Source organism: Pogoniulus pusillus, chromosome 2 (genome assembly GCF_015220805.1).
Source record: "Pogoniulus pusillus isolate bPogPus1 chromosome 2, bPogPus1.pri, whole genome shotgun sequence".
Lineage (NCBI taxonomy): Eukaryota > Metazoa > Chordata > Aves > Piciformes > Lybiidae > Pogoniulus > Pogoniulus pusillus.
Genome location: NC_087265.1, coordinates 44,002,334 through 44,020,802, shown reverse-complemented (window position 1 = coordinate 44,020,802; position 18,469 = coordinate 44,002,334). Strand labels below are relative to the sequence as shown.

At 41.9% G+C, this 18,469-nt stretch overlaps 1 protein-coding gene across 1 annotated transcript in view; it reads right to left on the bottom strand.

The window, feature by feature from the left end:
* LRP2 (LDL receptor related protein 2) overlaps positions 1 to 18,469 on the bottom strand; it is a 140,800-nt gene that overhangs the window by 28,972 nt on the left and 93,359 nt on the right. Inside the window, exons 47-62 of the mRNA XM_064166097.1 lie at positions 16,076 to 16,195; positions 15,095 to 15,226; positions 13,402 to 13,603; positions 12,611 to 12,906; positions 11,633 to 12,149; positions 9,642 to 9,794; positions 8,988 to 9,158; positions 8,043 to 8,266; positions 7,306 to 7,483; positions 6,630 to 6,826; positions 5,168 to 5,413; positions 4,129 to 4,291; positions 3,386 to 3,519; positions 2,148 to 2,264; positions 1,763 to 1,879; positions 611 to 748 (exon numbers count right to left, since the gene is read on the bottom strand). Coding sequence (XP_064022167.1) covers positions 611 to 748; positions 1,763 to 1,879; positions 2,148 to 2,264; positions 3,386 to 3,519; positions 4,129 to 4,291; positions 5,168 to 5,413; positions 6,630 to 6,826; positions 7,306 to 7,483; positions 8,043 to 8,266; positions 8,988 to 9,158; positions 9,642 to 9,794; positions 11,633 to 12,149; positions 12,611 to 12,906; positions 13,402 to 13,603; positions 15,095 to 15,226; positions 16,076 to 16,195 — 3,105 coding nt within the window. The remainder of the gene's footprint in view (positions 1 to 610; positions 749 to 1,762; positions 1,880 to 2,147; positions 2,265 to 3,385; positions 3,520 to 4,128; positions 4,292 to 5,167; positions 5,414 to 6,629; positions 6,827 to 7,305; positions 7,484 to 8,042; positions 8,267 to 8,987; positions 9,159 to 9,641; positions 9,795 to 11,632; positions 12,150 to 12,610; positions 12,907 to 13,401; positions 13,604 to 15,094; positions 15,227 to 16,075; positions 16,196 to 18,469) is intronic.

Genomic DNA, 18,469 nt, shown 5'->3' with positions numbered 1-18,469 from the left:
CCAAAGTCCCCAGGAGGGGCTCCCAACAACCCTTCTACCTCCTCTTCACCCCTCTACCTTACCCCAGACTTTGCCTTATGTTCAAGTTGAGTTTGGAGAATTGGCCAGGGATGTTAGAAAGCAGAAGGATTAGTTAGACAGCAGTTTAGGGAGAAAAGTGCAGGCAGCCAGGGCCAGAAAGCAACTCTTATCTATATTTATGTTCTTGATTTTATATATCTCAGCAAGCCTATGAGTGAAGTAAACATCCCCATTGTTTCCTTTTCACAGCTTATCATCTAATTCTTCTCACCAAAATATCCCAGCTAGGCTCAAACTAGCACAGGCAGTTTTCTAGATTTGTTTCTGAAGTAAACTTACTGAAAACACAACATGCTGCTTAAGTGGCTACACAGTGCACAGCTGACAAAAAAATAGTTTAAATAGCACCTCCAACACTTCATTTTTAGAGCTAACATCAAGACTCTTCAACCATATTTGCAAAGAAGTCCCGACTATACTGCCAGTTTTAAAACCCAGTACCTTTCAGACTTATGTGCACTCTGAAATGGTTTTCTAATGAGATTTTATTAGGCACATTGTTCATTTTGATATAATTTTTAGCTCTTACAGCAAAGGTGAAGTTCTTCATCAGAGTTATCTCCACAGTCATTATCGCCATCGCATTTCCAGTACGGCTGGATGCAGACGCGGTTCTTACATTCAAACAGCGTGGGTGGGCAGTATGTACCATTCGGGTACCGCGTTGCTGCAGGGAAGAGAATCAGTAGGACAGTTTCATTTACTATTAAAAAGTTAGGTTTTCCTGAACTCAGCTCAAATTTTCTATTATTTTTTCATATACAGTATGAGGCACTGCAAAGATGTAGAGCAACAGTGTGCAAGGACTGAGGATTTGCAGCCCAGAGGACTAACTTTGCAGCCTGGAGGGCCAACCAGATCCTAAGGCTGCATCATGAGAAGCGTGGCCAGCAGGTCGAAGGAGGAGATTCTCCCACTCTACTGTGCTCTGGTGAGACCCCACCTGGAGCACTGCATCTATTTCTGGAGCCCCCATTACAAGAAGGATGTGGATGTGCTGGAGCATGTCCAGAGAAGGGCCACTGGAATGCTCAGAGGGCTGCAGCACCTCTCCTATGAGGACAGACTGAAAGAGTTAGGGATGTTCAGTCTGCAGAAGAGGAGGCTCTGAGGTAACCTTTTTGTGGCCTTCCAGTATCTGAAGGAGGCCTACAAAAAAGCTGGGGAGGGACTTTTTAAGCTATCAGAATGATAGAACCTAGGGGAAATGGAGCAAAGCTGGAAATGGGTAGGTTCAGGCTGGACATGAGGAGGAAGTTCTTCAGCATGAGAGTGGTGAGAGTCTGGAATGGGTTGCCCAGGAAGGTGGTTGAGGCCCCCTTGCTGGAGGTGTTTAAGTCCAGGCTGGATGAGGCTGTGACCAGCCTGATCTAGGGTACTGTCCCTGCCCATGGCAGGGGAGTTTGAACTAGACGATCCTTGTGGTCCCTTCCAACCCTGACTGATTCTTGTAAACACATTAATTTCCTAACATTAAGAATATGTTTACAATCAGTGTAAAAGATAGTAACTTATTATGACATTAAAAAGCTGTTTCAAAATATACTGAATTTTAACTGACATCACTGAGTGTTGCAGAATTCTGTACCTCTAAGGACTCATCTTACATAAAAAGAGAGAAAAGTCCAAATCTTTCTGCAAATGAGCTCAATGAGCATCAACTGCAAAGCCTGAAACTCACGACAAGTTGCTTCATCAGAGAAATCAAGGCAGTCTGCATTTCCATCACATTTGAAACGTTCTGCAACACAGTGTCCACTATTACACTGGAAGTAACCTGGGTGGCAGGTCCTCAGCTCTGAAAAAAATTCAAAAGTAACTGTTGAAAAGACTTCTTGTTCAAATCTAGACAAAGTGTTTAATTTTTCAGAACAACATCCTAAAAAAGACTGCAAATTCCCAGTCATTCAAACTCCAGCATCCTCTGCTTTTGGTGGAATGACTGAAGTGACCTGGCTAACCTCCACTACTGATGCTTCCCCAAAAAAGATCATTTTGCACAATAATTTATCACATTAGAAACAAAAGTGTGTGTATGTAAGAGGTAGCAATCAGAAAATACACACCACAGTCACGTTCATCTGAATTGTCTTCACAGTCATCATCGTGATCGCAGATCCACCGGGAAGGTATGCAGCGCAAATTGTCGCAGCGGTATTCACTCTCTGTGCACTCACGAGGACCTTCATTTAGAATGAGAGTCAAATATGAAAAGTTCCTCAGATGCACATTTAAACACCCACACCTGTCTCCTTAAACTAGACAAAAGTAATATGGTAGTATAAAGCTTATGACTAAATGATATTAAAGCAACATTCTCCCCAGTACTCTTTAATAAGGCTAGAGGAACCAGATGAAGTTCAACAAGGACAAGTGCAGAGTCTTGCATCTGGGGAGGAATAATAAACTGCACCAGTACAGGCTGGGAGGTGATCTGCTGGAAAGCAGTCCTGTGGAGAGGGACCTGGGGGTCCAGGTGGATAACAAGTTAACCATGGCACAACAATGTGCCCTTGTGGCCAAGAAGGCCAATAGGATCCTGGGGTGGGGTGTATTAAGAAGAGTGTCTCCAGCAGATCAAGGGAGGTGCCTCATCCAGGCTTTTCTTGAACACCTCCATGGACGATGACAACACCACCTCCCTGGGAAGCCCATTCCAATGGCAAATCACTCTTTCCATGAAGAACTTCCTCCTAACATCCAGCCTATACCTCCCGCAGCACAACTTGAGACTGTGTCCCCTTGTTCTGTTGCTGGTTGCCTGGCAGAAGAGACCAACCTCCACCTGACTACACATTCTCTTCAGGTAGTTGTAGACAGCAGTGAGATCACCCCTGAGCCTCCTCTTCTCCAGGATAAACAATCCCAGTTCCCTCAGCCTCTCCTCACTGGGCTGTGTTCCAGGACTCTCACCGGCTTCATTGCCCTTCTCTGGACACATTCCAGCACCTCAACATCTCTCTTGAATTGAGGAACCCAGAACTGGACACAGTACTCAAGGTGTGGCCTGACCAGTGCTGAGTACAAGGGAAAAAGAACCTCCCTTGTCCTGCTGGCCACACCGTTACTGATACAGGCCAGGATGCCATTGGCTCTCTTGGCTACCTGGGCACACTGCTGGCTCATCTTCAGCTACTACCTACCAGTACCCCCAGGTCCCTTGCTTTCTGGCTGCTCTCCATCAACTGTGTTCCCAGCCTGTAGTGCTGCTTGGGGTTGTTGTGGCCAAAGTGTATGACCCTGCACTTGGCCTTGTTAAATCTCATCCCACGACTGTAACACAACACACAAAAAAAGAACTCACTGCAATTGTGTTCATCAGAGTTATCTCCACAGTCATTATCTCCATCACACTTCCAGCGCAGTGGGATACATCTGTGATTGTCACAACGAAAATCTCCAGCAGGACTGCAAGTCCTCTCCTCTGTGGTGTAGACAGTTTGCCAATAAAACAGCACAAATTAGCAGTCTTTGGATTAAGATGGGATGCACAAAGTATAACAGAAGTAGACATGTTTGTGCCAATGGGCCAAATAATAGAGAAATTATTAAGAAACATCTAAAATAACTGTATAGAACTGAGATGGAAATATAAACTTAGCACTGTCAAAGTAGCATGCTGACCTCAGAGTGTGTTACACTTTCCAGTCTTTTCTGATTCTGATACAGCAATTTGATGTTCTCTAAGCTTTGTGTAAGTGTATGAGAGGTTTCAACACAAATGTAAGAGTCTGGGAAATGACCATCACACTCCCCATACTGACGGTTTTCACCAGCACAGAAGGTAAGTTAAGTAAATGTAGAAAACACTGACAGTTTTAACTGTCTAAATCTATTTCCTGTGTCATTTGATGACACATGGGACAAAATAATAACATTCTGATCCTCAGAGCTCATAAACATGTGAGCTGCATAATGAATTGCTGCACATTGATTTATTCCTGAAGACAAATAACTACCAGGGTACCTAACTGCTATCAAACAAAGTACAGGTACATGATTATTGAAGGCTTTCAGAAAATCAAGATGTTACTAAATTGGAGGAATATTTTAGGTACACAGTGATATTGAAATGACATACCACAGCCTTGCTCATCACTGTTGTCTCTGCAGTCATCATTCCCATTGCACACTGCCCACAACGGTATGCAGCGGTAGTTGGTTCTACAGCTGAATTGTGTGTGATTGTCACACCGATAGGCAGGACCCACTGAAAGAGGCAGTTGTCCAAGTTAGCTGTGTTATTTAGCTACTAAACTGCCCTTCTTGCAGTTCTGTCATTCAAAATTCGTTATGATTTTTTATAGTCATAACATAATGAGAAACTTCAGGTTCATGAAATTAAACTTACTTTGTTCTTGTAAAAAGTATGGTATGTGTCACACACCAAAGTGGAACAAGGTAAAAACTGCTGAACTGGCACACACTGCTGCCACACAGGCAGTGGATCAGTATATAGCTTTTCTTTACAGAGTGTTGTTAGCAGCCAAGCAAAGGATGCTGCTACCATCAAGCAACTTAGAGCGAGACGCTGCGAGTTTGTGATAATCTGGGCAGCATAAATAAATTTTCTTTCATAGAATCAACCAGGTTGGAAGAGACCTCCAAGATCATCCACTCCAACCTAGCACTCAGCCCTAGTCAATCAACTAGACCATGGCACTAAGTGCCTCATCCAGGCTTTGCTTCAACACCTCCAGGGACAGTAACTCCACCACGTCCCTGGGCAGCCCATTCTAATGGCAAATCACTCTCTTGAAGGTGAGTAACTTCCTCCTAACATCCAGCCTAGACCTCCCCCAGCACAACTTGAGACTGTGTCCCTTTGTTCTGTGGCTGGTTGCCTGGCAGAAGAGACCAACCCCCACCTGGCTAAAACCTCTCTTCAGGTACTTGTAGAGTAAATAAGTAGCAAATTATCACATAGTCTCTACGTTTTCTAACAATCTTTACTACATGACTACAATTAGCTTGCAGTAAATACCCCTTCCTAATATATGTTCAACTTCAGGAAAATCAAGCAATACAGTTTGCTTTGCTTTTAGTGCACTATAATGTAGGAAGCTTACTACAGATATGTGCTTACTGCATTCATGGAACGGCTCATCAGAGTTATCACCACAGTCATCGTCCACATCACACTTCCAAGACTGTGGGATGCAGCGGCCATTGTCACATTTAAACTGGCCTGGAGAACAGGTTCTACTGGCACAGTGAGTGCTGTCTTCATCAGAGTTGTCACCACAGTCGTCCTCTCTATCACACTGCCAGGCTTCCGGGATGCATCGTTTATTGGCACACTGCCACTGATGAGTTTCACACTGGTGATTAGCTGAGAGAATATAAATTGGCTGTTAGGATACTGAAACTTTCAGGAATGGACTGCTGGTGAGCAGTTCTATCTACACCACAAGTTAAAAAAGAAGCCAATAACAATCTAAAACATCACATTTACTTTCCCAGTTAAGGTACAGATTTCTAATATCACATGGTATATTTTCTACAGGTACCTCCAGATCAACTTATTAAAGTTCTACATTCTTCTAGAAGCAAAACAGATACCATCTTCTAAAGCAGATGGAAGTAAACCCAATATTCAAACAATTGAGGCAATGGTCCCAGTCATTTTGCAGAGAAGATAAATAACATTGTGGCTCAGGCCACATGTTGGCCAACTAATGCTAAGTTGGTAGCATGCTACCAACTTAGCTGTACACTGCCTGATGAGCCTGTTCCTTTGACTATGAATGAACACACCAGAAAACTTAGTGGAAGTCTGCTCTAATACCAGCTCCACAAACTCTCTGTTCCCATAAGTCTAAGAACTGGAAGCTGATATCAGCAGTGTTGGCAAACTAGTGGAGCTTGGAAAGACTATGAAAAGAAGACCCCACACTTCCAGACTTTGTATATATCACTGGATGCCACCCTATTACTACTTTACATCCACTCTTAAACTGTAGAAGATGAAACAGTGTATTATCATAGAATCAACCAGGTTGGAAGAGACCTCCAAGATCATCCAGTCCAACCTAGCACTCAGCCCTGGCCAGTCAACTAGACCATGGCACTAAGTGCCCCATCCAGGCTTTTCTTGAACACCTCCAGGGACGGTGCCTCCACCACCTCCCTGGGCAGCCCATTCCAATGCCAATCACTCTCTCTGTGAAGAACTTTCTCCTAACATCCAGCCTAGACTTTCCCCCAACACAACTTGAGACTGTGCCCCCTTGTTCTGTTGCTGGTCACCTGGGAGAAGAGATCAACCCCCACCTGACTACAGCCTCCCTTCAGGTAGTTCTAGACAGCAATGAGATCACTCTCAAGGTTCCTCTTCTCCAGGTTAAACAACTGCAGTAAATTTTTTGCTCTCTTTTACCCCACGTTTGCACTGAGTTGAATTGCTCTAGCAGGTGCAAGACTAGAAAAGACTGCTTCTGTCTGCCACACCTTTACATCTGTACAAAAGGGATAATGATTCTAAAACGTATATGTCACTTACATGTTTCGTACTAGGAAAACACTTAAACTGGTTAGTTATGACATACCACAAAGTACAGGATCTTCATCTGATCTATCATGGCAGTCTGGCTGGGTATTGCACAAGAAATGTGGACTTGTGCAGTTCCCATCATTACACTGGAACTGACCAACAGGACAGTATCGGTGTGGACAGGTAGGGGGCTCATCAGAACCATCTCGACAGTCCCTCTGTCCATCACATTTCCACCAGATAGGAATACACCTACAAAGAGAAAACAGTGTTTTCTTTATTGAGGATGTGTTTCTAAAGATGTGCAACAATCCTTTTATAGCACAAAAGAATTATAGAATCAAACAGGTTGGAAGAGACCTCCAAGATCATCCAGTCCAACTGAGCACCCAGCCCTATCCAGTCAACTAGACCATGGCACCAGGTGCCTCATCCAGGCTTTTCTTCAACACTTCCAGGGTGGTGCCTCCACCACCTCCCTGGGCAGCCCATTCCAATGCCAATCACTCTCTCTGTGAAGAACTTCCTCCTAACATCCAGCCTATACTTTCCCTGGCACAACTTGAGACTGTGTCCCCTTGTTCTATTGCTGGTTGCCTGGGAGAAGAGGCCACCCCCTCATCTAGTTCCAAACTCCCCTGCCATGGGCAGGGACACGCTACCCTAGAGCAGGGTATTCCTAAAAAGGTAGCCCTAAAATCGTTGAAAAAGATGGTGAACACTGGACTTACCTCTCAGTGTCTGCACAGAGAAACTGGGTGCTAGAGCACATTGGAAGGCAGTGGGCTGTATTGCCCAACTGCACTATCATAAAGTTATCAGGACATTCACAGGAATAGCCTTGACCACCAGCTTTTATCAGGCAAAGATGGGAACAACCACCATTGTTGGTGCCACAGGGGTTATTAACTGGTAAAACACAAGAAGAAACATTACTGTAGTGGGCTGAACTGCCACACTGCACTACCATAAAGTTATCAGGACAGTAACAGGAATAGCCTTGACCAACAGCCTTTATCAGGCAAAGATGGGAACAACCACCATTGTTGGCACCACAAGGGTTACTAACTGGTAAAACACAAGAAGAAACATCACTGTATTTTCCCATTCCCAAGTACACTAAGGTCTCAATTTACAACAGCAGACTCCTCTAATACTGTAATAAAAAGTTAAATACAGGAATTTGAAAACTAAAACTTAGATATGTAGGCAATTGGTGAGAGGAATATGTATGACTTCATACACAGGAAATGTATGCTATTAAGCCAAGGCATTTTAGAAGTCAATTCAAAATAATGCATTTATGTCACTGGTATATAAGAGCAATTAATAACTGTGAAATAGGGATCTACATTTACTCAGTGCATTTGATCCCTCCCAGCAAATCTGAATTCATACAAGACCCTTTATAATTAGTCTCTGGATAACTGTCAACCCACTTTATGCAAATCTAATTCTGTTTTCTCACCAAATGGCTGTCTGTATGGATGGTAAACATGGATGTCAAATGGCCTGTGAGTGGTGTTCACAAGAACAGTCCTGTCAGATCCATCATATTTATTTCCCTTTTCAACTGTCCTTGTGTTCCAGTCAGTCCAATAGATGGTGTCTTCAAAAATTGTTATTGCAAATGGATGAGGTAAAGTCCCGTCATATACTGTGTGACGATGATGTCCATCCAGGTCAGAGAACCTAGCCAAAGAAACAGACGTGAAAAACAATCAGAAAATATCTAAAGCATCTTAGTATCTTTATTATTATCTGCTTACAGTATCTCATTACCGGTGACCAGGTTTATTCAGTGTGGAACGGCAGCTTCTTCATAGCCTAATGAGCACTTTCCTCAGTGAATCCATTTTAAGATATGCAGGTAAGTAAACCAGGTTATTTTATGCAAATAAATGGAACAGAAGAACATCCACTGAAGTCCAGTCTTCATACATACAGATGCATATCAGCTCACCCAATGAAAACTTGAACATTTACTGCCTTACAGCAAGTTATTTTTCCACATAGGGGACAAGCTTGCATGGACCGTTCAGACTGCTAATAATCATAGAATCAAGCAGGCTGAAGAGACCTCTGAGATCATTCAGTTCAACCTAGCACTCTGCCTTGTCCAGTCAACTAGACCATAACACTAAGTGTCTCATCCAGGCTTTTCTTCAACACCTCCAGGGACAGTGACTCCATCACCTCCCTGGGCAGCCCATTCCAATGCCAATCACATACAAAAGCTAGGCTACTGTGTCATCTGGTGATTTGTATTGCCTACTACTCCAGACTTTTGGACTCTGGTTTCCTATAGTCAGTAGTTAAAAATACCCACAATGCTTACAGCATCTATACACACTACCACTGCAATCTGACATAAGCAGTTATTCAGTTATTTCATTATTCCCTGCATACATACTCAATGTAATTCAGATGAGCATCTGCCCAGTAGAGCTTGTCATTGGTGTAATCTATGGTAAGTCCATTGGGCCATTCTAACTTTGTAGAGACAATCACCATCTTCTCCTTGCCATCCATGCCTGCTCGTCCAATATAGGCTCTATCTGCCCAGTCTGTCCAGTAAACCTGTCTGTTCAAGCAAATACTTTTAGTTAGGATTGTAGTAAAAATAAGCTGAAGTAAATATTAAAAGCCACACATCAAATATAGTATTTCCTGAAACAGAACTAAAGCAAAGACTAAGGAAAATAAGTAGGAGCTTAATATATTGCTACTTTATCTGCTACAGCAAAAGACTGCATGATTATAATTGTCTTCAAAGAATGTAACTGGCAGCCCTACCACCTATGATACCCTTCTATCATACCACTTCTACCAATGCTTTTAAGCCCTGCAGTCAAAAATTCCTTGTCTACATGGCACCAAATTTCACTTTCAATGACATCTGACAGCCCTGCATATGTACCTACAAAAGGCAGGCTACTACTTTTTCTAACCTGCAGCTAAGATCTAACGCCACATAAATCTAAGTGCGGGCAGCCAAAATCCATTTCAGGTTTTCAAAGACAGTGTAAAGCTACCTGCAAAAGAAAGGAATAGCAAAATATCATACCCATATTTTGGATGGACAACAATTGCTCTGGGGTACTGAAAGCAGTAAGTGTTATTTGCATCCACACACCGATCCACCAGTTTTTTTCGGAACCTTCCATCAAGTTCAGAGACATAGAGACAATCTTTGTAGGCATCCACCCAGTACAGCTTTCTGAAATGGTTAGAGTTAATTAGTTCACTCTTATTTACTTCTTTTGGTAAATCATTTTTTTCTCCTAGAAGCAGTGTCTCTAATGTAAAGGCAGAATGCACATACTATACTGATATCTCTTCTATACCATGCTCTGGACTCCTCTTTTTCATACTTGTTATTTCTCCAGCCAGAGTTACTGGTGCCAAATTCAAACTTTTAGTTGCCCAGCTGAGCAATAATACCCCATTTACCTACAAATTCTTAAACCTTCCTTCTCTTCCCTTCCTCTAACAGCTAGCAGAGACACACGTTTAGTGAAATGAACTGTGACCAGGGCTGTAAAGTACTGGAGAAAATCATCATTCTGCTCCACACTGCCACCTTTACACTCATCAAACACACAGAACAGTTACCAGTTCTCCTTGGTAAACTCCTACTGCCCAATTTAAATTTAACCTAGAAACTTCTACCACTTCTATTACTTTGCCTAGGAATTAGACACATCTGTAATCAAAGAAATCATGGAAGCTAAAGCAACAGCTTTTAAAAGCCTGCAACAAAACAAGGAATTTAATTTAAGTAGAGGTACAGCAGGCCACTCTGAAATTGCCTGCACAGCTGGTCAGCTCCAGCAATAACTGGGCCATTCCAGAAACAGTCTGACAGATACTATCTCTCTACACCACCTTGAGTAGTACTATTCCCACAAGAGATGAAGAGGAGGTAATCTTCCCCAAACAGCACCTCACAGTATCCTCCAGTCCAATCCCTCTACTGAAAATTAACAAACTTATCAACTATTGCATCATCCTGCAGCTTTTCTGAAGTACCTAAACAAAAACTGACTGAAGATATGGCTAATGGCAGCTAAATAATTCAACAACTGTATTTGTAACAGAGCAGGACTAGTTTGGCTAAAATTAGGGTTTTTCCCTTCCTCATCTCTTCATGAATCATAAAGCATTTGAAACTGCAGGTAACATCAATCATCACTCGATTTAGAGACAGCAGTTTAAAAATCAAAACTACTATATTGACATATTCATATAAACACTCTCATTTAAGTTCCAAATGTGACTTTTTGAATGATTCTCATTATTTTGCAGCTTTCATACTGATAGTATTGTACCCAGAAAGCAAAATATCATGAAAACAAGCCAAGAATACCTTACTGTGGGAGTAAATTAGACTTCTTTTTGACCCATAGCAGGCAACTCGAAAATTACTACAATGCAAACTGCTTTCCAATTACCTCACCCTTATACCATCCTTCTTTACAGCAAATTATGTGGATCCCATAGTTTGAGTGTCAGTTAAGGATGTACTTTTCAAGAGCTTTTCAAGAAACATGCTCTTCAAATTGCTACAGGAGCTAAACCTCAATGACATTTATTATTACTTACTAGTAATCTAGTTAGTTATTGTAACATAGTGCTTATGCATGAAGTGAAGCCTGCTTTCCAACTCCCACAACTGTGAGCAAAGGAATAAAGATCCTAAGCTCAGAATCTCTACCCCATAGCCACATGTAGCATCCCACCTGCCTGCTTGCTTAATCTGTTCACTAACAGTTTCCTAATAAGCCTTCCCCAAGAGTCATACCCATTGCTTTATTACTGATGAGAGAGCAACACTTCTACAGCTTTGGTACACTAGATACAAGAGCAATTAAACAAAAGTGTTCCATAATGGATTAGACAAACAGCTCTAGAGCCGTTGTATTAGACTCCATCTTCCATCCAAAGCAATTTCAGCACTCATTGGGAATTTCATACAACGTGGGAGAAAAACCCTAAGACACACCCCCTCACACATTTCCTTAGTAGCCTACAAAGACAAAAAATGTACTTTCTTACCTGCCAACCCAGTCAACAGCGATACCTTCTCCATTGGGCACATCATCACTTATCACTGCTTCCTTATTTGTTCCATTTAGGAACATTCGTTCAATGACCTTCCTCCCCACATCAATCCAGTACAACCTCTTTTCCACCCTGTCAAAGTCCAGTGCCACCACATTTCTCAGTCCTTGCAAAATGAGAGAGTAAGCCTGGCCATCTGCTGTGAGATTTCTCAGATAGTAACGGTTGCTAAAAATAAGGTATGGGGAGATATTACTATTTTGCCGGCAGCTTTTTCCATCGGGCTCCCGGATATAGCCTGGGGCACACTTACAGATGTAGGAGCCAGCTGTGTTCTCACAAATCTGGCTACATACTGATGGAGTTTCATTGCACTCATCAATATCATCACAAGTTCGTTTATCAGACATAAGTTTGTAACCAGGATGACAAGAACAGTAGAAACTTGTATATGTGTCTGTACAGTCATGATCACATCCACTGATTGAAGGGTCACTGCATTCATTTATACCTGGGGAAGGAAAGGAGTTGTATTTAAGGAAACAGCAATGAATGTAATGAAGTCACTTTCTAATGTACTGTCTCTCTGAAAACACTGAATAATGAATCTAGGCTGCAGTAATAATGAAGCAAGGAGAAGAATCCAATCTAATCTAATCTAGCCCCTTGGAGGTCTGTCATCAAACACACTGAGCACAAAACCCACACTTGTGAATGATGTATTTTGGAAATATTAGGGCAATAAATAACAATGTATAAACTATATTCAGTGTATATAGTTAGCTGGTTTTCACTATTTGCTAAAACAGTATAGAATAATGATGATATAATGAAAACATAAAATCAGGTATATACATTTTTTATAATCCTTCTGAGAGACAACTATGGAAGAGATATGACTGTAATTAGTGTCCATTTCTTGAAAGCTGCCTGAGCACGTTAATACAACAGTACAAATAAATCCACACATACCACATCCTTTTTCATCGCTATTATCTAAGCAATCGTCCAACCGATTGCAGACTTCAACCATTTCGATGCAGTTTCCATTGTCACACTTAAAATGATGAGGAGGGCAAGTCGCTTCCGGTGTGCTACACAGATGTTCCAGCTCATCAGATTCATCACCACAGTCATTATCCCCATCACAGATGTAGGCCTTGGAAATGCAGCGTCCATTTTGACAAGTAAACTGGTGCTGTTGACATGGTTCATAGATGCATCCCCTTTCATCACTGCTGTCACCACAGTCATTCCTCCTGTCACACCTGAGGAAAAATCAGCACAATTTTCAAATATGGATAGATACACTCTCCTAGTTTCCAAAGAAGGACAGATATTGGTGGTCCCAGTGTAGAAGACTTTCAGAAATCGGGTTCATATTTTATAGCCTGATCTTATGAGTCTTGCTCATATTCCGTGTGTGTATTATGAACTGAACAGAATAATCCTAGGAGAGATTACTAGGCATGCTAAAACAGATCGAATGCTAATGGTGAGCACTGGGGATATCAACATAGAGACTTACAGAGCATTTTCAGGTTAAAACTTATGCATAAATGCAGAGCAGATAGTTTCATAGAATCATAGAATCAAGCAGGTTGGAAGAGACCTCCAAGATCATCCAGTCCAACCTATCCCCCAGCCCTATCCAGTCAACTAGACTTGGCAGCTAAACAGCATAAAAAAAAAAACAGTTGAATTAGCACTTTCACTTTAAGCAAATCTTGAGACTGTCTGCAGCAGCTCAAGGAGTTACGAACCTGTAGGTGCTTCGGACGCACAAGCCATTGCTGCAACTGAATTCATTTTCTGTGCAGGATCTCCGGGTGCAGTTCTGGTGTTCGTCAAATGCATCGGCGCAGTCAGCGTCGCCATCACAGACCCATGCCCGAGGAATGCACCTCCTGAGAGGAGGTCGATTGTTGACACATGTGAACTCTGCTGCAGTACAGTTGCGGTTTGCTGGAAGTAGAGCATGTTAACTGACACACCAAGTTATACTCTGTCCCCAGCCCCTTGCCACACACACCCTGGATATCCACCTATTATCCCACAACAGAGCCATGCTCTGCTGCACCACTGTATCCTCTCATACACAAAGCTCATACATATTCCCACTGATTTCACTGAGCATTGCTCTTCATGGAAGCTGACTGGTAGCCAGAGCAATTCAGGATTCCTTTGGCGATGCTGGCATGTGCAGAACTCTTGCTGTTGTTGGATTTGCAGCATAAGCTTTTCTCATGTCTGGCCAGATTTTCTGGGAGCTATCATGTGCTCTCTGCAGAGTATTCTGGGCTCCAGGGACCAAACAGAAGGAACACTACTGTAGCCAAAAAGGACAAAAACTGCAAGTGTGTGGAGCTGCTTTTAAAAGGATCAAGGAACAATACCAGGCTTGGTGAACTTCTTCCCTTTGCTCACTCTCTAAATATCCACACTTATTTTGCTTGTTAAATGTTAAAAGAAATGATGTCATAACCACGTGGCTGCTAATATGCACAAGATGCAACATGTGATAGTTGAGGAGGATCTCTGCTGAAGCTGCTATTGCTTCCTAGAGCATACAAACAAGCAAGCTTAATTATGTCTCCATTTGAACTCAATTTAAAAAAGAATAACTGCAAAATGAGAACATTCTTTCAGTAGTAGAAGTAAAATATTCCACTTTAAATTCAGTTTAATGAAACTGAAGGTACAGGAATATTGTGATTTAATCTCAGCTGTCCACTAAGCACCACACAGGTGCTCACTTATTTCCCCCACTCACCTACTCAGTGTGATATGGGAGACCTAGATAGTTAAAACTAAGAATACTCATGGGCTGACATGAGAACAGTTTAATAATCAAAATACTACAGTAATAATTATACTAAGAAGAAATGCAATAAAAACTAAAAGAATGCAAATACAGAAATATAAAAGCTAATAAAACAAGGGATGCAAATGAGAAACAATTACTCATCACCATCCAACCAATGTCCAGCCTGTTTCCAGGCTGTGGCTCCCCACAGCTTTCCATCTAGTTTATATGCTGAGCATGATGTCATAAGGTGTGGAATATTCCCTGTGGTCATTTTGAGTCAGCTGTTCCTTTTGTGTACCCTTCCAGCTTCTTGTACATTCCCAGTCTACTCATTGGCAGGGCAGTATGAGAAGCTGGAAAGTCCTCAAACGTGGTGTAAGCACTGCTGCACAACAACTAAAACATCAGTGTGTTATCAGGATTATTCTCATGCTAAACCCAAACCACAGCAGTGTACCAGCTACTAGGAAGAAAATTAACTATCCTAGCTGAAACCAGGACAAGGAAGAATGTACCTCATGCTTGATGTGCAGCTTTATGGATAGAAAAATTGACAGAGGGTGGGAGTTTAGAAAACAACTGAAGAACCCACCAAAAATGCCTGCAGGACAAAGAAAGTGCAGTATCTATTTGCATTAACTACTTACCACAGTTATGTCTTTGATCCTCATCACTCATATCCCCACAATCATTATCACCATCACAGACCCATGTTGCTGGAATACATCTGCCATCATCACATGTGAACTGGATGCTTGAACAAGTCCGCACTTGGGGCACTTGAAAACAAAAATGCTTGGTAAACTGAGCTGCACTGCCATGAAAATCTACTGAGGAGAGTATTTTAGGGAGAATCTCATGGTACTGAGATGTAAAATAGAAGCTTAAGTGTAGGATAGTTATGATAAAAGCTGCAACATATTTTCCTAAGCTGAAAGTGCAACTTCAGTAATGTGCAAAGTGAGTTATCAGTCCTGCTTAAATCACAGAAGACTCTGTTCTGCTTTGTGTTATGCCAACTTTTACAGTGAGGATAACAACTATGCTGTAATGTATACTCAGTTACTTCAGTTAGATCATTCTATTCCTCCCTGGGGACTACTTCTTCTCATCTTATTCCCTCCTCTGCTGCTTATTACAACCAGTTTCTATGATACACAAGGGATTTTCCTATTGTACTACTATGATACTCTACCTCACACTGCATCAACAATGTTCCACATTCCTTTTTTCCCCTCAACTGCAATATTGCACGTGCAGTTCAGCACAGCAAGAGATTTGGGTTTACATTCAGAACAGCATCATTATACTTGCTACTTTTTGTCACTGGATTTACTACCAACAGTCTTAACAAAATCCAGGAAGGTACACATTAAGCGTAATTAGAGCAAATAACTGTGGCAATTAAAAGCTTTCCTATCAGATACACTGCTTTAAGTATTTAAGACTTGAATAGTAAGTATTTAAGTATTGTTATAAAGTATTTAAGACTCAGATTATTTAGAGTCAGTGAATAAAACTCAGAAGACATTAATTTTCCATCCAGTATGGATTCAAGCTTCTGTGTACAAGAGAAACTACAGCTTTCCCGTAACCTATCTTCTTGTATCTTCTGACTGGAAACTTACCACAAGAAGCAGGTTCATCAGAGCCATCTGCACAGTCTATTCCTTGATCACAGTACCAATGAGCAGGAATGCAACGTCCCGATGTACAACGAAACTCATTATTTGTGCAAGTCAGTGAGACTGCAAGAAAAAACCTATGTATGACTTCTTTCTTTCTGTTACCTTTCCAACTTGTTTTAAGCTGCTTTTGAGTCCATGTTAAGCAAAAATATTACAGACCCCAAAAAAGAAAGAGAAAAAATTATGCTAGGAAGGATGTCTTTTCACAGCCTATCTGCAAAGAGGTCATTCTACAAACTAGCGTGGTTTCCGTATGCCAAAAAAGGGCTTAGTTCTCTCCTTGGATATATGTATCAGCTAATAAGTAGACAGACTTTGCCCTGAAAATTGGATTGTATGCAGCCACTGTAAATATTTTCTATATTTATAATGGAAATTTGTGCATAAGGAAGTGACCACAGTTCAATATTTTCACATCTCCAGTGCCCAAATGAGGCGGTAGCAGACTCTGTGCTTTACCAGGAATCAAAACGTGCAGTGAGTGTTATCTCATTTTAGACAAAACTTCCCTTTTTCTCCCACTGATTTTTCTTCACTTGCAGGTAGGAATGTTTTCTTAATGTCACTTAAGAACAAACTGTAACACTGAATAGTAGTTCTAGTCAAGCACTCTGCAAATTTTCCTTCTGCACTTTATCTGAGACCATTGATCCCAGCATGTATAGTAGGCTTGATAACTTCCTCAGTAGTTACTGACACTTTCATGTATCATCTGATGCTTTCAAGATACCAAAAATGACCCAGTCAGACCTTTCAACTTGCTCATTTATATGCCTTTAATGATGGAAAGCAAAAGGCAATTAACATATTTCTCATTAATGTCCTGGGGCTTCTTTCATCTCCCATTCTTCTCTTCTCTCTCCCCCTTTCTTACCCTTCACCACTTTTCAATTTAAGTAGTTCATCAGTGCTATTGGGACATGTAACTGTAGAAAGGCCAAAGTACACCTTTCAGCAGCAGCAGAAGACTCACTGTGTCTGTATATATAGACACATATTTTTGACATCTAGGTGTCCATAGATAAAAGTTACCATGTTCTGACTAGAAAATTTGAATCCTTATTTTAGGAAAAGTGTGACATAATGAATTCAAGGTAACCTGTAGGAAAAGGAGTGAAAGCAAAACTATCCACTTGGGTAATACTAAAAATCAATCATTATCCAAATATATCTATTATGTTTCACAAACCCACTGAAAACATTTCATATGGAAAAAGTACTATCTTACTACCTAATGCAAATGTCTGTACCAGAAAAGATAAGGTGTTTTGTAAGTAAGGCTGATGATTGAAAACTAGGTGCTTTTTATACACTAACTGGAAGCTACAACAAATAATGAGCCACATGCTAAAGTATACATAGAATCAATGAATCAACAAGGTTGGAAGAGACCTCCAAGATCATCCAGTCCAACATATCACTCAGCCCTTGCCAATCAACCAGACCATGGCACTAAGTGCCTCATCCAGGGTTTTTTGACACCTCCAGCAACGGTAACTCCACCACCTCCCTGGGCAGCCCATTCCAATGCCAATCACTCTCTGTGTGAAGAACTTCCTCCTAACATCCAGCCTAGACTTCCCCCACCACAACTTGAGACTGTGTCCCCTTGTTCTGTTGCAGGTTGCCTGGGAGAAGAGACCAACCCCCACTTGGCTACAGCCTCCCTTCAGGTAGTTGTAGATAGCATTGAGGTCACCCCTAAGCTTCCCCTTCTGCAGGCTGCACACCCCCAGCTCCCTCAGCCTCTTCTCACAGGGCTGTGCTCCAGGCCTCTCACCAGCTTCATTGCCCTTCTCTGAAAACGTTCCAGTATCTCAACATCTCTCTTGAATTGAGGAGTCCAGAACTGGACACAGGACTCAAAGTGTGGCCTGACCAGTGCTCAGTACAGGGGAACAAGAATCTTCCTTGTCCTACTGGCCACACTCTTCCTGATACAAGCCAGCATGCCATTGGCTCTCTTGGCCACACTGCTGGCTCATGTTCAGCTACTATGTACCAGACCCCCATGTCCCTTTCTTCCTGGCTACTCTCCAACCACTCTGTCCCCAGCCAGTAGTGCTGCTTGGGGTTGTTGTGGCCAAAGTGTAGAAGCTTGCACTTAGCCTTGCTAAATCTGATCCCACAATCCCACTGGCCTCTGCCCACCCATACAGCTTGTCAAAGTCCCTCTGCAGGGCTCTCCTACCCTCCAACAGATCCACATAGCTACAAGAAAGAGGTAAAAGAAATTGTAATTAAGACCATATACAATTTCATGTTAATAGAAAGACAGGCTGCCCAGGGCGGGTGTGGAGACTCCCTCTCTGGAGATATTCAAGACCCACCTAG